This window comes from Cariama cristata, unplaced genomic scaffold (genome assembly GCF_000690535.1).
Source record: "Cariama cristata isolate BGI_N322 unplaced genomic scaffold, ASM69053v1 scaffold19558, whole genome shotgun sequence".
NCBI classification, from domain to species: domain Eukaryota; kingdom Metazoa; phylum Chordata; class Aves; order Cariamiformes; family Cariamidae; genus Cariama; species Cariama cristata.
The window spans coordinates 23475-43495 of record NW_009633182.1 but is presented as its reverse complement, the minus strand read 5'-3'; the positions used below and the strand labels follow the sequence as shown (position 1 = coordinate 43495).

The 20021-nt window shown below is 39.4% G+C and overlaps 2 protein-coding genes across 2 annotated transcripts in view; one reads left to right on the top strand and one right to left on the bottom strand.

Annotated features, from left to right (window-relative positions):
- The window catches only part of GYS2 (glycogen synthase 2 (liver)), a 45860-nt gene extending 41640 nt beyond the window's left edge, over positions 1-4220 (top strand). The window contains exons 14-16 of the mRNA XM_009706671.1: positions 1051-1214; positions 2388-2468; positions 3999-4220. Coding sequence (XP_009704973.1) covers positions 1051-1214; positions 2388-2468; positions 3999-4220 — 467 coding nt within the window. The remainder of the gene's footprint in view (positions 1-1050; positions 1215-2387; positions 2469-3998) is intronic.
- Positions 4221-8533: 4313 nt separating this feature from the next.
- On the bottom strand, positions 8534-13062 carry SPX (spexin hormone). Its single transcript, XM_009706672.1, has 6 exons — positions 13057-13062; positions 12076-12156; positions 11889-11946; positions 10402-10464; positions 9681-9767; positions 8534-8592 (listed from the first exon to the last, which is right to left on the bottom strand). Exons 1-6 carry the CDS (start codon positions 13060-13062, stop codon positions 8534-8536), a joined length of 354 nt encoding a protein of 117 aa, XP_009704974.1.
- Between the last annotated feature and the right edge of the window lie 6959 nt (positions 13063-20021).

Sequence of the window (20021 nt, the reverse complement as noted above, 5' to 3'; positions counted from 1 at the left end):
GAACCTACTTACAAATAAGAATCTGCTCATAAAGGTTTAGAAATGGTTCATAATTGGAATGTGGTGAAGAAGAGAGTAGCCAACTGCTGATGTGTCAAGACAATATTGAAAATGTACCCAAACTAAGGCGTCTTTCTAAGTACTTTAGCTTGTCTGCATAATCGGCAGTGACAGCTCCATGCTAGTACCAACTATGCCCTGACCTAGGGGCAGGGGTAGAGGGAGATGCAAATATACCTACGCCTGCCTGGGCAGACATGTCTTTGATAGCCTTCAGTAAGATCACAGACCGAGAGCACAGGTCATTTGCTCTTCTCTGCCAAAACATAGATGTGAGCATTAATGTAAATTACTGTACATTCCTAGGGGACACTGAGCACTTCAGTTAAGGTAGTTGTGTGTCTACCTTGTCCATTAAGATAGCTGAGGTCTAGTATCCTTCCCAACAGCCTGGTGTAAGGAAGGTGGCAAGAATAAAGTATTGATCTGGACAAACTACAGAGAGGCAAAGTTTACCTTGGCCCTCTCTCTGCCAGAATTGTATATTGACTAATGTATGTGAGTTAGCTATCTCTATGAAAACACTTGTACTTCTGCAGAAAACACATAATCTCTCCTACAGGCTGGTTCTGACCATCGACACTTATAAATTCTACTGCAAACTAGGAAAGCACTAGATTACTTTTTTTTAAGCAGTCAGGATTTTAAAAATTATGGGAGATAAAAATGATACATGTTTATCCAGAAACTCTTGAATCTTTTTGGACATACTTACACAACACCAACAAAGCCTCTGAGTTTTGAATAATTTGCTGAATTTCATCCTGAAAGATAAAGAAAATTAAAATAAAAAGTACATCTTTCTCTGCAGCTTTCCATTCCATCAGGATAGTAACAAATGTTCCAGTTATAGCTACCTTCTAACATTAGAAAGAACATACCATACAAGTAATGTTTGTAAGACTATGTGACAGAAAGTAGAATGGAAATGTAAGAGGTCAGATTTTATTTTAAGTTCCACTCATCTTCACCTTTTTTTGTGTTCTTCAGGCATCTACATAGTTGACAGGAGGTTCCGCTCACCTGATGAATCATGCAACCAGCTGACTCAGTTCCTGTATGGATTTTGTCAGCAGTCCCGTCGCCAGAGGATCATCCAAAGAAACCGAACTGAGAGGCTCTCAGATCTGTTGGACTGGAGATACCTAGGCAGGGTGCGTGAAACCATATAATAGAAGTATTAAAAATTCCAGATGCATATGTCTAACTAGCAGTCTTCAGCATTGTGCTACAAAGCAAGGAGACATCCCTATTCTGAAAAACGCCTCTCAAAAGTGCTAAAGGCAAAGCCTGCCTTTCAATTTCAGTGTAATGTTTCCATTTTCCAGTGGTAAGGAAATGACTTGAATAGCTTAGAGCAGAGGCCAGTTACACTGAGTTCTTTGTACTGGTGCTAAAGACAATGTAAAAAGCTTGTGTCTCTGACAACACTGGCAACCCTACACTAAGCAGGATTTGTGCTCCAAAGTCATCTGGACTCTTTCAAAAATCCTACCTGTTCTTCCTAAAATGCTGCTGGGCCTTGTGGATCCTCAACACTCCTGAACTGCCTTAAAGGCAAAATAGTGGGTTTAATTTGACATAGAAAACACTGTATTGCCACCTACTAAGAAGACAGTAGCAAAGCAGTATTCTCAAGTCCACAGGAGCAACGAAGTGGACACACATATATCAGTTTGGTAACTATTTTGGACCTTGTCCTGCTCTGATATCTGTGTGAGAACCTTTCTGTTTATATGGTTCCCAACACAGCATAAGTCCCTGACACAACAAGCTATCTTTTCTATGCGTGTGATGCAGACATGAATATAGCGGATCCATAAATATTTTTGCCAAATTCTTAAATACCAGGCCTCAGTAAACTCATAAATGTTACTTCTCTGTAACTGTGACACATGCTTCCTATGCAAGGATGAATCCAAAGTTTATGTGTATACACATGCACACTTAAAGGTAAGTTTTCGTGCTTAAAAAGAGCCAGTTCTGTCTTGAGGAATAAAGAATACCTATCACTCAAGAAGAACTACACTGACAGAGACAAGTGCTGGTTTCCATCTTAATACATCTTAATCTTACAGAAACCTTATTCAGCTTCTGTTCCAGACTCTACTTCAGTGTGAATCTAACATGAATGACTCGCTACTTCACAGCAATGTGTTCATTACAAGTAGCACTATCGGCTGGATTCTGCTTAGATGAAAATGTGTTTAGCCTTTGTTAGCCTTTAGCATCATCTTTAAGAAGATACTCATTTTGTGTTCCTTTTTTCCTGCTTAAATCTACCCAAGACTTCCTTGACTTGTAAAGGCTTCTCTTTTATGTTGCAGTATTATATGCATGCCAGACAGTTGGCCCTCAGCAAAACATTCCCAGATAAATTTGAGATGGAACCAAGTGCTCCACCAAAGGTAAAGTCTGCTTTTGGAGACGAGTTCATCTGCATTTTAGCTACTTTACAGAGACGGGGCTGGGGGGAAGGGGAGAGAGAGAGAGGAAAGTTAGCAAGTTTTGTTTTAACTGAAGGGAAGTGGGAACTCGTAGTTAAAAGCTCAACAAGTTATAGACCCAAGCTCCAGCCAAGAGTTGTAGCGGTATCACATGCAAACACTAGGGGTACCGAGTGCAGTACAGGAATGGTTCTTCAGGTGATTTAGAGTAACCTGGATGGGACTATGACACTTTAGACCAGCTGAGGAACTGGCCCTTGAAATTCCTATTGGAAAAGTGGCAGCTTCTAATTTTCCTTCTGATAAATGCCATGGAGATGTTCTGCAAAAACCAAATAGAAGGGGAGCTGGGAAAGGATGATCTCAGGAAAGTGAGGCAAAGTATTGCCTTCATCTAAACACAGGATGTGAGGAGGCGGCTGTGGCTGGAACTGCAAGGGATGAGTTTAAAGGCACACATGGAGCAAGTCCAGAGGAGGCTACGAAGTTGATCAGAGGGCTGGAGTACCTCTCCTATGAAGACAGGCTGAAAGAGCTGGGGTTGTTCAACCTGGAGAAGAGAAGGCTCGGGGGAGACCATACAGCAGCCTTCCAGTACCTAAGGGGGCCTACAAGAAAACTGGGGAGGGACTTTGTAAAAAGGCATGCATGTAGTGATAGGACAAGAGACAATGGCTTCAAACTGGAAGAGGGAAGATTTAGATTAGATATTAGGAAGAAATTCTTCACTGTGAGGGTGGTGAGACTCTGGCACAGGTTGCCCAGAGAGGTTGTGGATGTCCTGTCAATGGAAGTGTTCAAGGCCAGACTGGATGGAGCTTTGAGCAACCTGGTCTAGTGAAAGATGTCCCTGCCCGTGGCAGGGGGGTTGGAGCGAGATGGGCTTTAAGGTCCCTTTCAACCAAACCATTCTCTGATTCTATGATAGTGCATATTAGCACCAATTTGAGAAGGGAGGCTGCTTAGTTCCAATGTAAGAACAATATTATTTGAAACCAAACCTCCAGGCACCTCCAGAGAGCAACTCAGGTTTTTTGAATAAGAAGGAGAAAGGAGGCTCAAACCAAAACTCCTTGCTTGGTTCTGGTTTTGCAGATATTGACATTATAACTAGAAAACTGTTTTAAAACTTCAGTCTGAATTCTGAATTTCAGTAAGCATATTCTGACTAAGAGCACAGAAGGATTTTGTGTTGTGTTGATAGTTTTATGGCTCAACAAAAATAGTCATATTTTGCAAAAAGCAGTGCTGGAAGGGCAGCATATTGTTTATGGCTCAGGCTAAAGATCACTGCCATATAAGCGTGTACTTACTGGCAGAGAAGGACTGAGGGGATATGGGTACAAGGGAGTTTAACTTTAGAGTGCAGAGCAGGTCTAGCTTACATCCCACCATTGATTTCCTTTGAAGTGTTGATAGCCTTAAATTGCTGTACACAACCAATTGAGGAACACTGTGATAACATATACAACTTGCTTCTCTCTCTGCCAGACGGAAGGTTTCAGGTACCCCAGGCCTTCATCAGTGCCACCGTCACCTTCTGTCTCTCAGCATTCCAGCCCTCACCATAGCGAAGGCGAAGATGAAGATGAGGATGAAAGATATGATGAGGATGAGGAAGCTGAAAGGGATAGGCAAAACATCAAGTCTCCCTTTTCCCTTGGAGCATTGCCACAAGGGAAAAAGAAGCAGTATGGGGAATACAGGAACTGAATTCATTGCTTTCACCCTGGCAGGATCTCTCCAGCCATTCAACGGTTTCTCCTGTAGGCTTGGCAAGCTTTGTGTTAAGGACAGTGTGATATAATTAGGGGAATCTTAAATGTTACTTGAGCTACACTGTTGGAAAGCTTAATATTATTTCACCTTGCGAGTAGATTAAATGACAATTCCTCTGTGCCCCTTTGAGGTAGAAGAGATTTCTCAAGCTTAATAAACCTGGAGAATGCAACAGAGCTCTCAGGAGCTTATACAAACTGCAGATCATACCTTTGTCTACATAATCGTCTATATTAATTATAGTCTATGCTGATAGCTCCATTATGGCTGTCCCAAATGAATTCCTGCTTCATTTATGTTCCCCCTTTTCCCCTCCTAAACTAAATGAACTTTAAGCCAGAGCTCAAAAAAATTAGAGAAAAAACTGTTACACTGGGGAAACCTTGGCAGGGTTAAAAAAGATACACTGAAAAGAAAATGGTCTTTCTTTTTCCTTATGCTGTTTATTGTAAGCTTACATCATTTAAAACATTTTTTTACAACACACAGAAGTGTCTTGATCCAGTGCTAAAACATACTTCCTGTGGAACAATATAAAGTCTTATGCAGTGGGCATTTGAATTTTAGAGACAAATGAAGTCATCTTTCTGAAGTCATTTAGACCCACAATAAACAGCAGACCGTTTATTTTCTGATTCCTCTGGTATGTCTTTTTTATTGTTTTCATCTTATCTTAGATTCCAAGTTTGTTAAAAAACTAATTTGGGAGGAAATTAATGTGACTTGGCTAAAGAGAATGACAAAATTTCCTGAAGTAACACCTTCCCCTGCAGACAAATCTACATACCATAGAGCAATGTGACAACATTCAAAGATGAGTAATTGCCCCATTAGTCCATGGTCTATTTCACTTCTTCTAGAAGAGACCTAATCATAACAAATAATGCTAAAAGAATTCCAAAAACACATCTGCCCCACAGACATAATTTCAAAAAGCACCTGAAACTTCAGAGTGCTTAGGGAATAGCTGAACCTCACCATAAGAACTAGATATTTCATTTGCCTTACAGAAAGCTTTCAAAAGTGTTTCATTTCCTAGAGATGCAGAGAGTGCCTGAACATGCTCTTCAGAAGTAGATCTCGACATGAAGATATTAGGAAGGAGATTCATCTTTTTAGAAGTTTATGCATCAAAAATTTCTCATGCTATTCAAGAAAAGACATTTCCAGGAACTGATTCAGCCTGTTCTTCAGCAGGTAGGATGATGTAACCTTTGGAGGCATTTACCTTCACTGTCAATCCTAGGGGTAGCCTAGATGTCCAACTTTGATTAGGCACCTACCTTTCAAACAGTTAACCAACATTTGATGATGTGGTTCTTACTATAGGCCATATAGAATAAAAGTGATTAAGTGCCCATTCGTATTTTTGGCCACCTAAAATCAGTTTTGAAACTAGACTTTCATTCTTAAGCTGATTTGGATACCTGAAAGAATATTCTCAGAAGACAGGTTCAGGCTTTTAGGGCAAAAACTTAATTGGATTTAAAAGGAGTCACTATTTTTTAGCCATTTTAAAAGTAATTAAAACAATGAGTAGTTATTTTTCATATGAAAGTGGTGAAAGCAAAGATACTGAAAATATTTTCCTTCATACAATTTACTAAGTGGAGAACAATTACATTTTGTGAGTTCAGAAATGTATATTCTTCCTGAAAGTGCTTTTAATCGAAGTTCCCTTCCAGAATCAAAGAATGTAATGGCTGAGAGTCCCAACAGAAGAACATTTAAAGGGCACATAGATTGAAAGTTAATGTTTTCTTAAAAAAAAATAATTCAAGAAATCTGACATTATTGCTTGTGTTTCAATGCACTGTTGTACAGAAGAAAAATGTTTCACCCCAAATTCCCTGCTATCAAAATGGCATTCGTATCATCTGAGAGTTATCCAGCACTTCCTCTGTTGCCTAAAAATGTTCTAGTAGCCACAGGCTGGTGAACGTCTGTTTATCATCATTCCAGACCCAGCTTTATTGTAGTGCTGAAAGATGTGATCACTACACACGTGTTGTAAATATTCCTAAATGATGGAGGGACAGCACAGCCAATATGGAAAATGGAAAGGTTTTGCTGGGACTCCATTAGGACAATTACACCTGTTCTTTCTGGACAAGTGTCAGAGGAGAAAAATAAGCAATATGTATGATCCACGCTGCAAGTTCTTAGATGTGCTTATGGTGTTTGAGTTCCCTGGGAAGAGCAGAGCGCTGGCATGACACCTCACACAAATCCAGCTGTCTTTGTTTCAGCATGTTCACATGCTTTGAGCACCTGCCTGGTGACAGAAAGTGCACAACTTTTGAGATACAACTAATGTGATTACTGTACCTATTCTTCTCGGAAATGGTCCTGCAGCGGCCAAAGTGACCTCTGCCTCATACCTCTAGGCTTATTTTAGCTTTGCTTTGAATGCTAGCAGTAGCCAACAGTAGCAAGGCAATTTAACTACAGCGAAACATTTCTGCCTTTTGAATTTGCAGTGTTAAAGGGAATGGCTTTTCACTCAATCAAGGCGACAGATTGCCTGACTTGAAGGCCACACGTTTCTAACAGTTACTGACATCTGACAAGCTTGGTAGCAGCTATCTGTTACATAAGCGATTATCTGCCAGAATGAAAATATTGGGGTTTCACAAACAGCTCACCAACAAGGCAGAATGTTTATTTTGCTTCATGATATATGTAAAGAATTTTTTAAGCTAGTGAGCTTAGATCAGGAATAAACACAAAAATCAGTCAACTGGGAATGTGATTAGTACAGTTTTTGTATCTCTGAGACATCTAGAGGCATATGAATTTCATGACACTAATAAACCAAAGGATGTATAAGCCTTCTATGTTTTGTCTGAGCACTGACTGATCATACTGTAAAATATGCTGAAAAATAACTTAGATACACCTGAGATGTTCAGAGTAGGCTTGAAACAAAGAGCAATTAAATCAAAGAAAAATTCTGGTGGATACCATTGGTCTTCAGATGAAGTTCATCATGAATGCATTCTGTCATACAACATATACTGCTATTGAAAAAATAATAGTGCTTAAAAAGGAAGACAAGGACATTTTGATTTCTGCAGTTAAGTTCCTCCATGAAATGATATAGATTATAAATAATTACTAAAAATGCCTATAGACCCATGGTAGAAATTAATTCCTCTGTTCCTTCAGCTGCATTTCTTTGTGTCAAGGAGAAGCAACATTATAGTTAGTGTGAGTTAACAAAATTAATTAGCAGTGTCATGAGAAAGATCAGAGGAAAGTAGCATTAAAAGACAGAGAGCATGACTAGGGTTAAAGGTTAAAAAAATAAAACATAGTTGCTTGGACACAAGAATCATGTGGCTACTTTTTAATTACATGAGAATTACAGAGGGCTTTCCAGTAAGACCACGAAACTACATGAATAATGTTAAAGATATCCTTATCAGCATGGAATGATAATTAACCGATTTATGTATAATTCCAGTTTTGCAATTCAAAAACTGGGCCAACAAAGAAGTACAATAACAACACAATTAATATTCTGTGTGCCTGTTGTCATGCATGACACTAGATTTGTACCTAGTACACCACCACTACTTCCAGCAGTACTGCACCTCCTGACAACAGTAGTGACTGTATGCCATAGTCATTAATGAGGCCCTGATCCTGTAAGACCTATCCACAAACTATCCCGATGTGGTGGGACTTGCTCAGTAGGATTGTTCAGAGTATACATGTCTGCATGCGTGTAACCAGGGCAGCACTGAGGTCTAAGTAAGTGCTGTTGCCTATTCTCTGCAGTGACAGATATCTGCAAAAAAAAATCACTGGCTTTGCAGTCAAAGATAGCTGGATTGTTTCAATATCTCGCTGACTTTATTGATCATCAGAAACTTACAGGGCCAGCAGTGAAGTGGTGAAGGAATCTATCAGAAATAAAAAGGCTGGGTGGAAGGTGGTAAAAAGTTTCCCAGTGACTACTGAACATTTTTTTTAAAGAAGTAGTTGTCCAAAAAGACAGTTTCAGGTAAGATGGTACAGTGTATTTTAAATTTTGGGTGGGACATACAAAATGATCTAAACAAAGCAGGAACTTTACAAATACTTTTCTTTTCTGAACTAGTAACTTTTAATCTGTTTGCATTCAAAATTTTGCAATACGTCACCCTTTGGGAATTTAAGTGAGGATGAATGAAATACTCTGTTTACACGGGGCATGATTTCAGGGTCTATGCAATACAAATGTTAAAGAAATTGGAAATATTTCACCAATTTGATAGATTATCTGTCAAGTAGCCATGGTGATCAATGTTTTCTTCTCCAACTGTAAGACAAGACACAATGGGGAAAAATAAGCTGTAGATAAAGCTTGTAGATAAAGCTTGTAGATAAAGACTGTTTGTTCAGTCAGCCAAAGTTTTCAGGAGATAGATGTGCCTCAGACACAGGCCTAACGTAATGTAACTGCTTAGCTAAGAGATGCAGGCATCCGCAGAAATAACCATGTCTTCTCTCATTTTAAATGTAGGAATTTTTCTGTTTGCTGAAGAGCAAAGATACAAACCATGTCCAGAGGGGTATCTTAGTACAAGGCACAAATTTTTCACGCAGAAGAAAATAATGTATTTTATCTTTATTTGCACATTTCTCTCAGTCAAGAGGATTCTAAGATCACCTGAAAATGATCTTCTGAAAGTGCATGGCTTGGCTAGGTTTGACTGTTTTGTTATTCCCTACTACAATGATGGCAATGTTATTCCACATAGTATTTTCCAAACGAGCTGCCAGTTCTGCTTAGCTCTCTCAGATATGTCACCTTTTTTTCTCAGGGAGCTGTTGCTGTCCACCGTCTCCTCTGGAACAGCAACAGTAGGCAGGAAAATACCACTAAAATTTATGAATCATGATCTTCAAAGGATTTTCTCTTTTTGTTAGCATACAAATGATACTTTCACTGATTTATCTTTAGAACTGCTCATGTATTTTGTCCAAAGCATTACGCTAATTGTTAATTTTGCCTTTCTCATTCAAAATGCCACTGAATTTTTTTGGTTAAAGGATTTCTGCCAGGGTAGAGAAGAGAGAGCTGAGCACAGAGCCCCAGCACTACATGAGGTACAGTGGGAGATTTTAGGAAGTGGTGAAGACAGGAGTAGTTCCAGCATATCTACACATGCACCAGGTAAATTCTGTGAGGTGCTTCTCACACCCTTTTTTTATTCCAGGAAAGGTATGTACTTAGATATCTAAGGAGAGGTGATATTGCAGTGATGGCAAGGCAGTTATTTATTACACACTGTTAATATCTCACTTAAAACCAGACCTTTTAGAACAAGTTACTAAATTGTTAGTAAATGAAATATTCATAAACCCCATTTTAAAAAGTATGGATAAGATAAAACATGCATTTACCTTCTTCTTGTGCTTTCCATAAGGAACTAAGGAACAGTGCTGCAGCTTCAGAAAGAGATAAAGGATTTGTGTTTTGGCTGCGTGTTTCTAGAATTATAAAATCAGAGGTGCATGGTTTGTTTGTGTTTCATGGCATTTCTTTATTTTGTTCTTTGCTTTTTTATCGATATAACTAGAGACCCAAAGAGAAAAAAATACTGTTGTCTTCTTCAATCTATTACATTCTCTGCTCAGAACCAGCCTGATAAATATCTAACACAGAAGAGGTTAGTAATATTTTTTAAAAGGAGGCTATTTTGATGTCCCTTAGTAGGTAAAAAGAACATTTTCTTTTTTTATATGTTGCTTACTTTGCTACAACATTCTGTTTCCTGCAGAAACATTAACTAGCATGGTTTAATGTTGCCTACTTTTGTCATTTGTCAGTTTGGCACAATTAATAACTTTATTTGATTTTTTCCAGTGGAAAAACAAAGTCAAAAGTACTGATGATAATCCCACTTAACAGGCAGGTCAGTCTGGAACTGATGTAAATGAAGTCACACAGGTGCACAAGAGAGGAAAGTCAGACAGTCTTTATCATGTGCTTTCTGGAATTAAAGAACTAACAAAAGGAAGTTTAATTGCTTCCTTGACTATGATTCTGGGAAAATAGATCCCCTCCAGTCTCCAATCTGAGGAAAGTTTGATGTGTTGCATACACATGTGCACATGTACTTACCAAGTTGCATTCTGTCATACAGATCCTTTCGCTGGCTCTCATCTGAGATGAATCGACGTCCCTCTACAAAAGCAGTGGGAAAAGGGTGAAAACAACCTCCCAAATCTATTGTAATTCCTACTTTACAATCCCTAAAGTAGTCTTTTCAAAATACAAAATTACAGCATTACTTCTACAAACTTAAAATGAGAGGCATAAATCCATCCCATGGTCTTTCCAAATCAGCAATAGCCCATCCTGAACCGGAACATGCCAAGACATACTTTATTCCATAGAACTGGTGTTTCAGTACTTTTTGTTCTTGTCTTGCTGTAGGAATTGTATGTAGGGAGGAATTTACTGTCTTTTCCTCACTCTTTCCTCACCTGCTGTACAGTCAAGAGCCTTCAATCTCTTTGCTGGACTATAAAATATTGCCTTTTAAAGAGATATTTCTGTTTAAAAAATTTTTTAAAAAGCTAAACAATAAAATCACTTTACCTCCTATGCATCAATAAGAATGATACACAGGTTGGTACCGAAGTAACACAGTGCATTATTCAGTCGGAAGAATTAAACGAAACAAAAAAGGGCCAAATTCTTTGCTTTTATGACTAGAAAGAATTTTATTAATGTCACTAGAACTTCTTTCAGTTACACTTACAGTTGTTTAGAGCCTATATTTATTTTGTGTTGTTATTATTTGTATTGTCTCCCTTTTGCATTTCTCTCAGGGTTGTGAGCTTCAATTTATTTATTTATTTGTTTCAAGGAAGCTATTTTTCTTGCTCTCTTAATACTGACCCTACCTGATAGCTTTTAATTTTGAAACAAGAATTCAGAATAGAATTTTTAAAAATACAAATACTTCTGTTAAATTTCATGGGTTTGCATCAAAGGACAAAATCTCTCTTTGGCTCTAAATTTTATGTTTATATTTAATACTTCTTTAATTCTGGACTAACAATAGAAACTCAAAAAGTCATTTGCACCTTAACACCACCATATTGATAACACTGACATCCAAGTTCTCCTTAGAAGAGGTTGTTTGTAGTCTTAATACCAACTCTAATGCAAGATGCTTGTAATAGGAATGTGTGTTCTCCTATTGCTTCAGAAGATGTTTTAATAACCGTGAGTAAGAATAAGAAATAACTATATCCAATATGTCTTAAACCCCCTTTAAGATTATTTCAGATAAGGAAACTGCTTTTCCAATTGGTTTTACAATCAAGCTTGAAACTCTATTTTCAGCTTCAACTTCTACATTTTCAGCACTTTGCTTTGCTTTTGTTCTTCCAACACTTGCTTTCTTCAATTTGATTTCTTTAAATATAATACTGGCAATGCCATTGTTTCAGAGACAAGAAAAAATAACTAATTAGCACATCCCTGCAGGCCTCAGAATTTCTACCTCCACAGCATCCTCAGGCATTTACTGCTTGTGTGGAGCCAAGCAGATCAGGAATAATCCAGTCCCCTCAAAACAGAAAGAACTTGGGACTTACGTGCACCCTTCAAATAGAGCATAGCCTGAGGAGTCCAGTTTCTCCTTTGGAAATGAGCCTTTATGCCAAAAAAGAGAAAAGAAACATGTCAACATTGCATGCCATTACTAACTAGCAGAAATACTTAAACAGCACCAACCTGTGAGATTCATGGATGCTGCACATTCAGCCTGAGCGAGCAGTTTACCTGAGGTGCACTCCAGGAGAAAGATACGAAGCACGCTGCCAGGAACAGAGCCATTGCAGATGCTGTCAGTTTATGCAGTCCCTGTGAATAACAAAGAACCACAAGGTACAGGAAAAGCCTTTCAGATCTGTAGATACTCTTAACTTCAAATCTAAATGTGAGGGTATTTCCAGTCACTCCTTTCTCCCTGTCTTGGTGCCAAACCTCCTCTTGCACAGTGTATATATATGAGTGAATGTTAGATCAAACATACTTTGTTCTGTTTACTCATATTCATTATAAAGGTTCCATACTGGTGAGAACTGCCATCAAGGAAGCACCTCTTGTGCTCCTGTTTACAAGAATATTAGATCCTCCAGAAATGAGAATAATGCACAAACTAAGGGGGCAAGACTATATAAAGTATATCTTGATTTTACCAAACCTGGAGTCATACAGTTTAGACAACAAACAAATGTAGGCGACTTACCATTCCAAACAAACCAACCAACCAACCAGGAGAGCGAATCACTACTTCCTCAGGAAAAGAAAGTTTTTAAACTTAGCATCCTATTTGCATCAACCATGATTACATACATGTCACGAGACAGACTTTTATGATTCTTAGAGTTTGTTCGCTGATGCAGCACATGCAAATGAAAGCATTGAGCATGAATCCTCTGCGAACAAGTTGCATCTCTGCTTGTTCGCACAGATCATGTTGTTACTCCTGTACTGATAACAGTGATGGCAACAGAGAGCATCTAACATTACAATTCACAGAGGTTTATTTAATCCTGTTCTTGAGATCACATTGTGCTATTTAATGTTTTTTTAATGCAGTTGTTTCAAGCACACTGAATATAACAGTGTATTTTTCTCTCAGGTTGTTTTTAAGTTAAAATTATTAAGCCTCCCTGCAGTTCCTAAATACTATACTCATATGAAAAAGCATAAAATGCAAACTAAATGTTTCCCACACACCAAAAGAGACTCACTCACCTTCATACTTAGTTCAGTGGCAAATCTTCAGTCTTCTTTTCTTGGAATAATGTGTCACAAGTTCTCCTACAGATTTGGGGATCCCTTTTTAAATCTTCGGAGTGAAGACACCCTCCCCTTCTGTGGCAGGGCGGAGGAGTCTAAAGGGATCTCTTGTCAGCCCTGTAGATGGAGAAGTAGAAGGTCTGATGAGTCCTGAGGGAAACCTGTAGCCTTGCAGGAAGTCAGAGAAATGATTGAAAGATGGATACACTTGGAGATGCACCCCATTAGCCAGGTGAATACCTCTTGAATACATCAGCATCAGCCTTGTGCATTTGCAATACGTCACCTTCTTGCTAGATGATCGATAACCACAGCTAGAAGCAGGTATTAATATGGATGATGAGTGTTTACCTAGGATAATCTAACATATATCACATTGCTATCCATTATGGGAGCTGGAAAAGTTAGTAAATTACTCTCCAGTCATAACACGCCAACATCAAAAAAAAGGTAGCTTATCCAGTGTCGCTAGCTTGATGTTATTCCTAGCATATGTTTAGAGGATGCAGCCTCTTGTTTGATTCTCTAATGATCTCTTGCATCTAGTTTTCTTACACACAAGTAAAAATACAAAGCTGAATAAAAAAAACACCAAAAAACACCCCAACCCCTAATAGTCAGAAACCCTTTTCTGTCTCATGGATTGGTTGGAGTAAAAGCCCAGATCGTGGGCTTGAATAGGTCAAGCTACTTCTAAGTGATTGTTGGACTCATTGCAGTCATGGATAGTGGGTTTGGTCCTCAGGCAAAGAGCTAAGCATGCTTGATGCCAAGCCTTGCTGGTTCTGTAGCTAGGGTTTTTCTCTCTCCTCCTTGATTTTTTTTTTCCTTTGTAAAATGGGAGAGGAAGCAGAAGGGAAAGCAAAGCAAACAAGGAGCTAGAAATTTGCTGATTAGAATATTGGCCAATAGAAAGTTTGCTGCAGCAGCCTCACAAACAGAACCAGCCTGTGGTGTAACAAAAATACAGGTTAGCCCATATGTGTGACAAACATATGCTCGTGTATGTGGAGTCTAAGTGAAAAGTGCGCAAATAGGCACTTCTAGGGCTTGTTATGAGCTTTTCCCTGACATAATGTGTCTGTGGAGACTGCTCTGAAGCACACAGTTGGTAAACGTGCAATTACTCTCCTGCTTTGGGGAGGATATTGCTCTGTTCTTGGCTCCTGCCAGACAGAATTATTCATCGAATACACAGAACTGGCATTAGCTGCAGCTCGCACTGGTATAGATGCAAGAAATGAGAGGGAAGCTCAGGTTTTGGCCTCATGCATCTCTTATGATGTCTGGGAGCTGCTATTATACCTCTATCCTTTTAAAAAGGCCATGCCATGATGCACCCTAGCCAGCAGAAGGGATTCTACTTGCATCTACTTCAATGTGAAGTTTACATTTTCCCTGCTGTTTCCCTCTTGCTCTGACAGATCAGAGACATTTCTTGATGATGTTTAACCCTTAGCCTTAGAAGGGGACTGTGCATTGCATCCAGGAGATATTTAACAAGCAGAGATTTGGAAAAGATAAAGCTACTCACCTGTTCCTTTCCGAAGTGACTTCAGAGCTTCTCTTTATGCACAGACCACAAGGCCAGAATTAAAACCTGTGACTGAATCTGTGAAAATTAACCCCCTGCCTCTGGTATTGGTCAATGTAAAGTATATTCTCTTTACAATGGTTCTTCTTGTGGTAGAAAAAACAGAATGTGTTTGGCACTGAAAATAAGCCCTGGTTCTCCTGCTGCTGAAATGAGACAAGTTAACACAGAACAAACTGTGAAGACAACCGTTCAACCTCTTCTGTTGGAACTGAGGAGAAGGGGAAGAGCAAGGGAGCCATGGAGAAAGATTTATGTTGTTAATCCACTGTAGAAAGACAACTTCTACTTTTCTTATCTTTTGACTACTTTGCAAAGTCTGAGCTGCTCTGAGCTGATGTTGCTGGAGTCTCACTCTCTCTTCCAAACCTGGCTGTATTGCCAGAGTCCCACTTGCCTCCTTGTAGAGACTGGGGCTTGTTTGAGGCTGCCTGGAGGGTAGCAGGGAGCTGAACCATACAGGTCAAAATCTGAACTGGCTTATTGTGGGGTCAGGTGACCATCAGCTCAAAAGCAAATACAGGGCCTTGATAGCATCCTCTTAAATTAAATGGTTTTAACGCTCTACCATCAGACGTCTGAATGGCACTGAGGTGTCTAAAAGTGAAGTGTTTAGTTTCAATCAGTAGCAAGAGACAGGCTACCTTGCCCAAACAACATCCAGGGCACCTGAGACATGCACATGGGACTGCCAGCTGTAACACAGGACCTGCAAGAGACCCAAGACTTGTGGAGAAGCAGCTGAAGGGCAGGAAGGATTCCTAGGACACCTAAAATGCCAGTAATTGCTTTTGACTAGGAACTGAATCACTTCTAGAGAGTGGAGAGAAACAGGATTTCAAAAAGCACCCTCTGGCCACAGAGTGTAAAGCATTAAGAGAGGAGGACTGAATTCCTCTCTGGAGTTGTCCGTGTCTCTTCCTTGGCTTCAGACAGCATTTTACACGGACAACATCAGGTGAAATGAACCCAATCCCAAATCAAATTTCCATAATGTTTTTTTTTTTTTCTAAAAGGATTTTATTCTTCCCTTAAATTCTCTGTGCCTTTGTTACTTAGAGCCCTAAATCAATTTATTTTTACTATGGCAAGCGATTCTAAGTTGCTTTGCTGTTTAAAAAAAAAAAAATATTTCAAAACCACTTCCCTGGAAATCTGCAAGAAGTCTGCATGCAGAACAAAGAACTCGAGGTTTGTCAATTTTACGTTAGAGATTAAAATTTAAAAGATTCTTCTTCTCCCTTCATAGCTCTTTCTTGTCATGATCCTATGAGAAGGTGGTCATCTCACTCTTCCCAGAAATCTAACCACTTCTAGGATGGCATATGGAACAGGATTTATTTGCAAACAGCGACAGGAGGCAATACTTTGGGAAGGAAATGTGTGTACTGAGATTGCTTGCATTCACAAAAAAACATGTGGATGGGTATGGGCATATGTAAGCTTGTACTCTTGAAAAATAAAGTCACCTATAATTGGGTTATGGATCATAACACACTAAAAAACTACAGAACTTCAGGATGATGAGCTATAGATGAAACACTCGTCGTCAATGCTGCCATTTCTCAGCTGATTCACATAAATGAGGAAGTGGCTTTGGCATGTAATCAATACTCTAAGTGAGGGAAGTAGAGTGAAACTTGCTATAGCAGCAGGACCCCTTATTAGAAAGAACATAACCTATTCTTATTCTTAAAGATGATCTAAAGGGCAGAGACTGCTTATCCTGACACTCTAAATGATAAAAAGCCAATTTTGGGGATGGAAGTTCAGTGCTGAGGTGGGTGAAGAAGTTCTCATGTGGTGGAGTTTTAACTAGTGGGGTTAAACCTACCTCACTGACTTGCGTCACAACCGTGTACTTTCCCTTTTCTAAAATTATAGGCTACAGTCATTGTGCCTATTTTTAAACTGCTGGTAAGGACACCAGTGATTCGTTGCTTGCTCTTGAGTAAAAGGTGTAGCTGTTGTGTGTAGGTGGCCAGTAAGTACGTCAGCAAATATGGGATTCTGATGGTGTCAGGGTATAAACCTCCTGAGATTTATGACCTTTGTCTCTTGTGCTTATTCTTATTGCCTTTGTGCTTTCCTGCTAGTTTGTTAACTCTTTGGGAAATACATCTCACCTCTGTCTGGCATCTGAACAGCACCCACCACAGTGTAGGTCTGGTAGTACATACTGGCCATAGCATCTTAAAAAGCTGTGAATTATCATGGCAGAGTCTGCAAAGTAGGAAATTGCAAAGAAAGAATTTTATGTTTAATTTGCAGTAAGGGTATTTAAGTTAGATAATAAGGCAAGTTTCTAACAGCAGCACAGTGAAATATAAATAGAATGCTTTGGAGGGCTGCGTATCTGTTATCACTGAGAAGATCAGAGAATAGATTAGCCAACCCCTTCTTAGGACCCGTTGGTAAACTGATCCTGCCCAGAAGCATGGTGATGAACTGTATGACCTCTTAACATCTCCTTTTGGACCTGTTTCTTGTGTTTCTGTGATCTCTCAAAGCTGGCTCTGGACTTTAACTCCATACATCCCACTCAGACTAGGGGGAAATTTGTGTCCAAGTTCCATATTCACCTTGCAAAACCTGTTGACTGAGCAAATCTTATCTGCAATCCATCAGTACATTTTATGTTAGCCATTTTATGTCACACGAACATGTTTTTCAGTATTATTTTTCAGAATAGTCCCTAACTTATGGAATCATAGAATAGTTTGGGTTGGAAGGGACCTTTAAAGGTCATCTAGTCCAGCCCCTCCTGCAATGAGCAGAGACATCTTCAACTTCTCTGGAAAGTTGTATTTTCATGGTGCAGCTCTGAAGGGAAGAGATGGTCTCCGATGTAAACCAGGTGCATGATTACAGAGGCCATTATTTACTGACCTAACCACTTTGTTGCACATTCAGCACCATAATGTCTGCAGGCCTGATTCCAGCACTATTGCATAGTTACTAGAGTTGCTTTTCTTCTTTTCTCTAGACTGTATGAGAAGAACTGCACTAAAAACTACTTGAGGTACAGAACAAGCTGCAGAAAAGCCAGTCTGCTGTGGATCATGTAAATGCCTCATACAACAGAGGTAACAGAGCCTTTGTTGAGGATGACAGTATGATCAATGCTACATTCAGGTCCAGGCACTACTGTTCTCAGAAGTGTCTTGATGAAAAAGAAGAAACTTCAAGGGATAATTATAAGTAAAAGTAAAAGTTATATGTCTTATGTGGGGCGAGGGATGTTTACAAGTATCAGGAAAGAGTAGAAATCTACAAATATTTGAAAGATATAAACATCACAGGAAGAGGTATTACTTCTGAAGTTCAGTGAACCATAGGACGGTACAGTATTTTTTTTCGGAAATGGACAAGCCTGGAGCAAAAACTAGGAAAAAAAGACCAGCTGAAAAACAGTTCTTTCCAGTTTACAAGCTGGAAAAGAGATCTGACCATCTAAGTACAGAAATTTACAAAGTATGTTAGCAGAAGCTGTACAGCTCTTCAGACAGGCAGGTACTACTGAACATACCTCTCAGAACATACTTTTCTGTTGTGACAGAAGCACCAAAGGCCAAGGAGTCATCTGACCTTTTCTTCCACCCCCATGAACTTGGCAAAGAGAATTTTTGTCTTTGTCAAGAAGCTACCTAGCGAGTTACAAAATATACTGAGTGTTACGCATGCAGTCGTCTCCTCTTGGCTGAGCAGTACATTTGTCACACAGTCTCACTCATGGAGCTGGGCAAGAAATACATGCTGTTTCTGAGCAGCTGGATGCCAACATTTTGTAGTTAGCAGTGGACAGAATTGGGAGAGATGAAAAAAGGCAAGTTACACTGAGAGACTGTATGATAACCAGAAAGTCAGCTGTCAGAGACTGAAACAGCCTGCTCCCTCCATCTTCTTGACAGACAAAGTGCCCAACCTGTGCAAGCATGGTCCATAAAATGTGCAGCCTCTTGGGCTGCTTTTCCTTACCCATGCATACCATGAGGGATGGGGAGGGCTTGACACATTTATATAGAAATGCACATATTTATATGCAAAATACATAACTTATGTAAAGGAAAATGTTGTTAAAGGCCCAATAGGAAACCCTGGGGAGTATTTTCAAGACAAACCAAGTAACTTAGGAGCTCTGCTGCATTGACATTTGTTAAACTTTGAAAACATTTGTCCTTAATATTTGCCCTTAATATTTGCCCATGCATGCTGAACATGAGGTATGCTTTACCCATAAACAGCATGTATTTTAATCCCATCAGGTAGAGAACAGGAATCCTACTAAAATAAGAGTCATTTTTGTGTTACACTGTCATAACAACAAACATCATTGCTGTTTGAAGCAAATCTTGATTCTACAGGCAGAAGTCCAGTTCAGGGGAGAATAAATAGCTCTATCCAATGCATCAGGTCATCAGAACTGACGGGCATTTCAGATGTTCCCAAAGTGGGTAGAAAACCACTTCAATCAGGCCTGTCAGTGCTTACCTGTCTCAGCCCACAGTGAAGCTCTAAACAAAACTCAGTGTAGCACAGAAAAGATGGACCGTGAGCCACAGGTACTTGAATTGCACACAAGGCAAATGGGGAGGGTGGGAATTTCCTGCTGCTGGATCCCCCCCACATCACTGAAGTTACACATACTTCTTTTTGCAGAGCTGAATACAACAGCACAAAACCCATAAGCTGATTCAGTTGTTGCATGACTGTGATTTCACCTGTCCTGAAGGAATACAAAGGAAAGGACCTGTTACAAGCACTATTTTTTAAATTAGAAACTTTATTGTGAATTTTATATTACAAGAGTTTGTGGCCACACAGCTTAACTGTTACATGGTTAGACAACTCTTTACAAGGTCCTGTGTCATTTGTCATCTGAAGCAATGTGAAGAGGAGGCAGACTACATTGATGAGACTTTTAGGAGCACATCAGGCACCTAGTTTATATCTCAGACCCTGTGAAGGAACCACTGCTTCCTGTACCCCTGCATTTCTCTCCAACTTTCTCAAGGTCTGTAGGCAAGAGTCGTTTGCTCCTGCACCTGCACAGTACCTACTCTGCTAGCTATACAGCAGCACAAATAACATCGACACCTGGAGGAACTTCCCTGTCCTGACAAGAGGTCACTTGTTCCTGTCAAGTTATGAAAAAATAGGGAAACTATTTTAATGTGTGAGGTTTTCTCTTCAAATCAATAAGTTAAAAATCTTCCCATACATATAAATCTCTCAAAGATAAGAGAAAAGAGATCCTCACATGGATTGGTTTAATCTCAGAATTCTTACCTCTATATTATTATCAACTTTCCTCCTGTAAGAAAGA

Excerpts from the sequence above, each read along its gene's own strand:
- SPX (XM_009706672.1), bottom strand. Across the intron at positions 9,768-10,401 it reads GTATGACAGAATGCAACTTG|AAACACGCAGCCAAAACACA; the intron begins GTAAGTACATGT and ends TTATAATTCTAG. Across the intron at positions 8,593-9,680 it reads ATGGAAAGCACAAGAAGAAG|TTGGAGAAGAAAACATTGAT; the intron begins GTAAATGCATGT and ends CTTGTCTTACAG.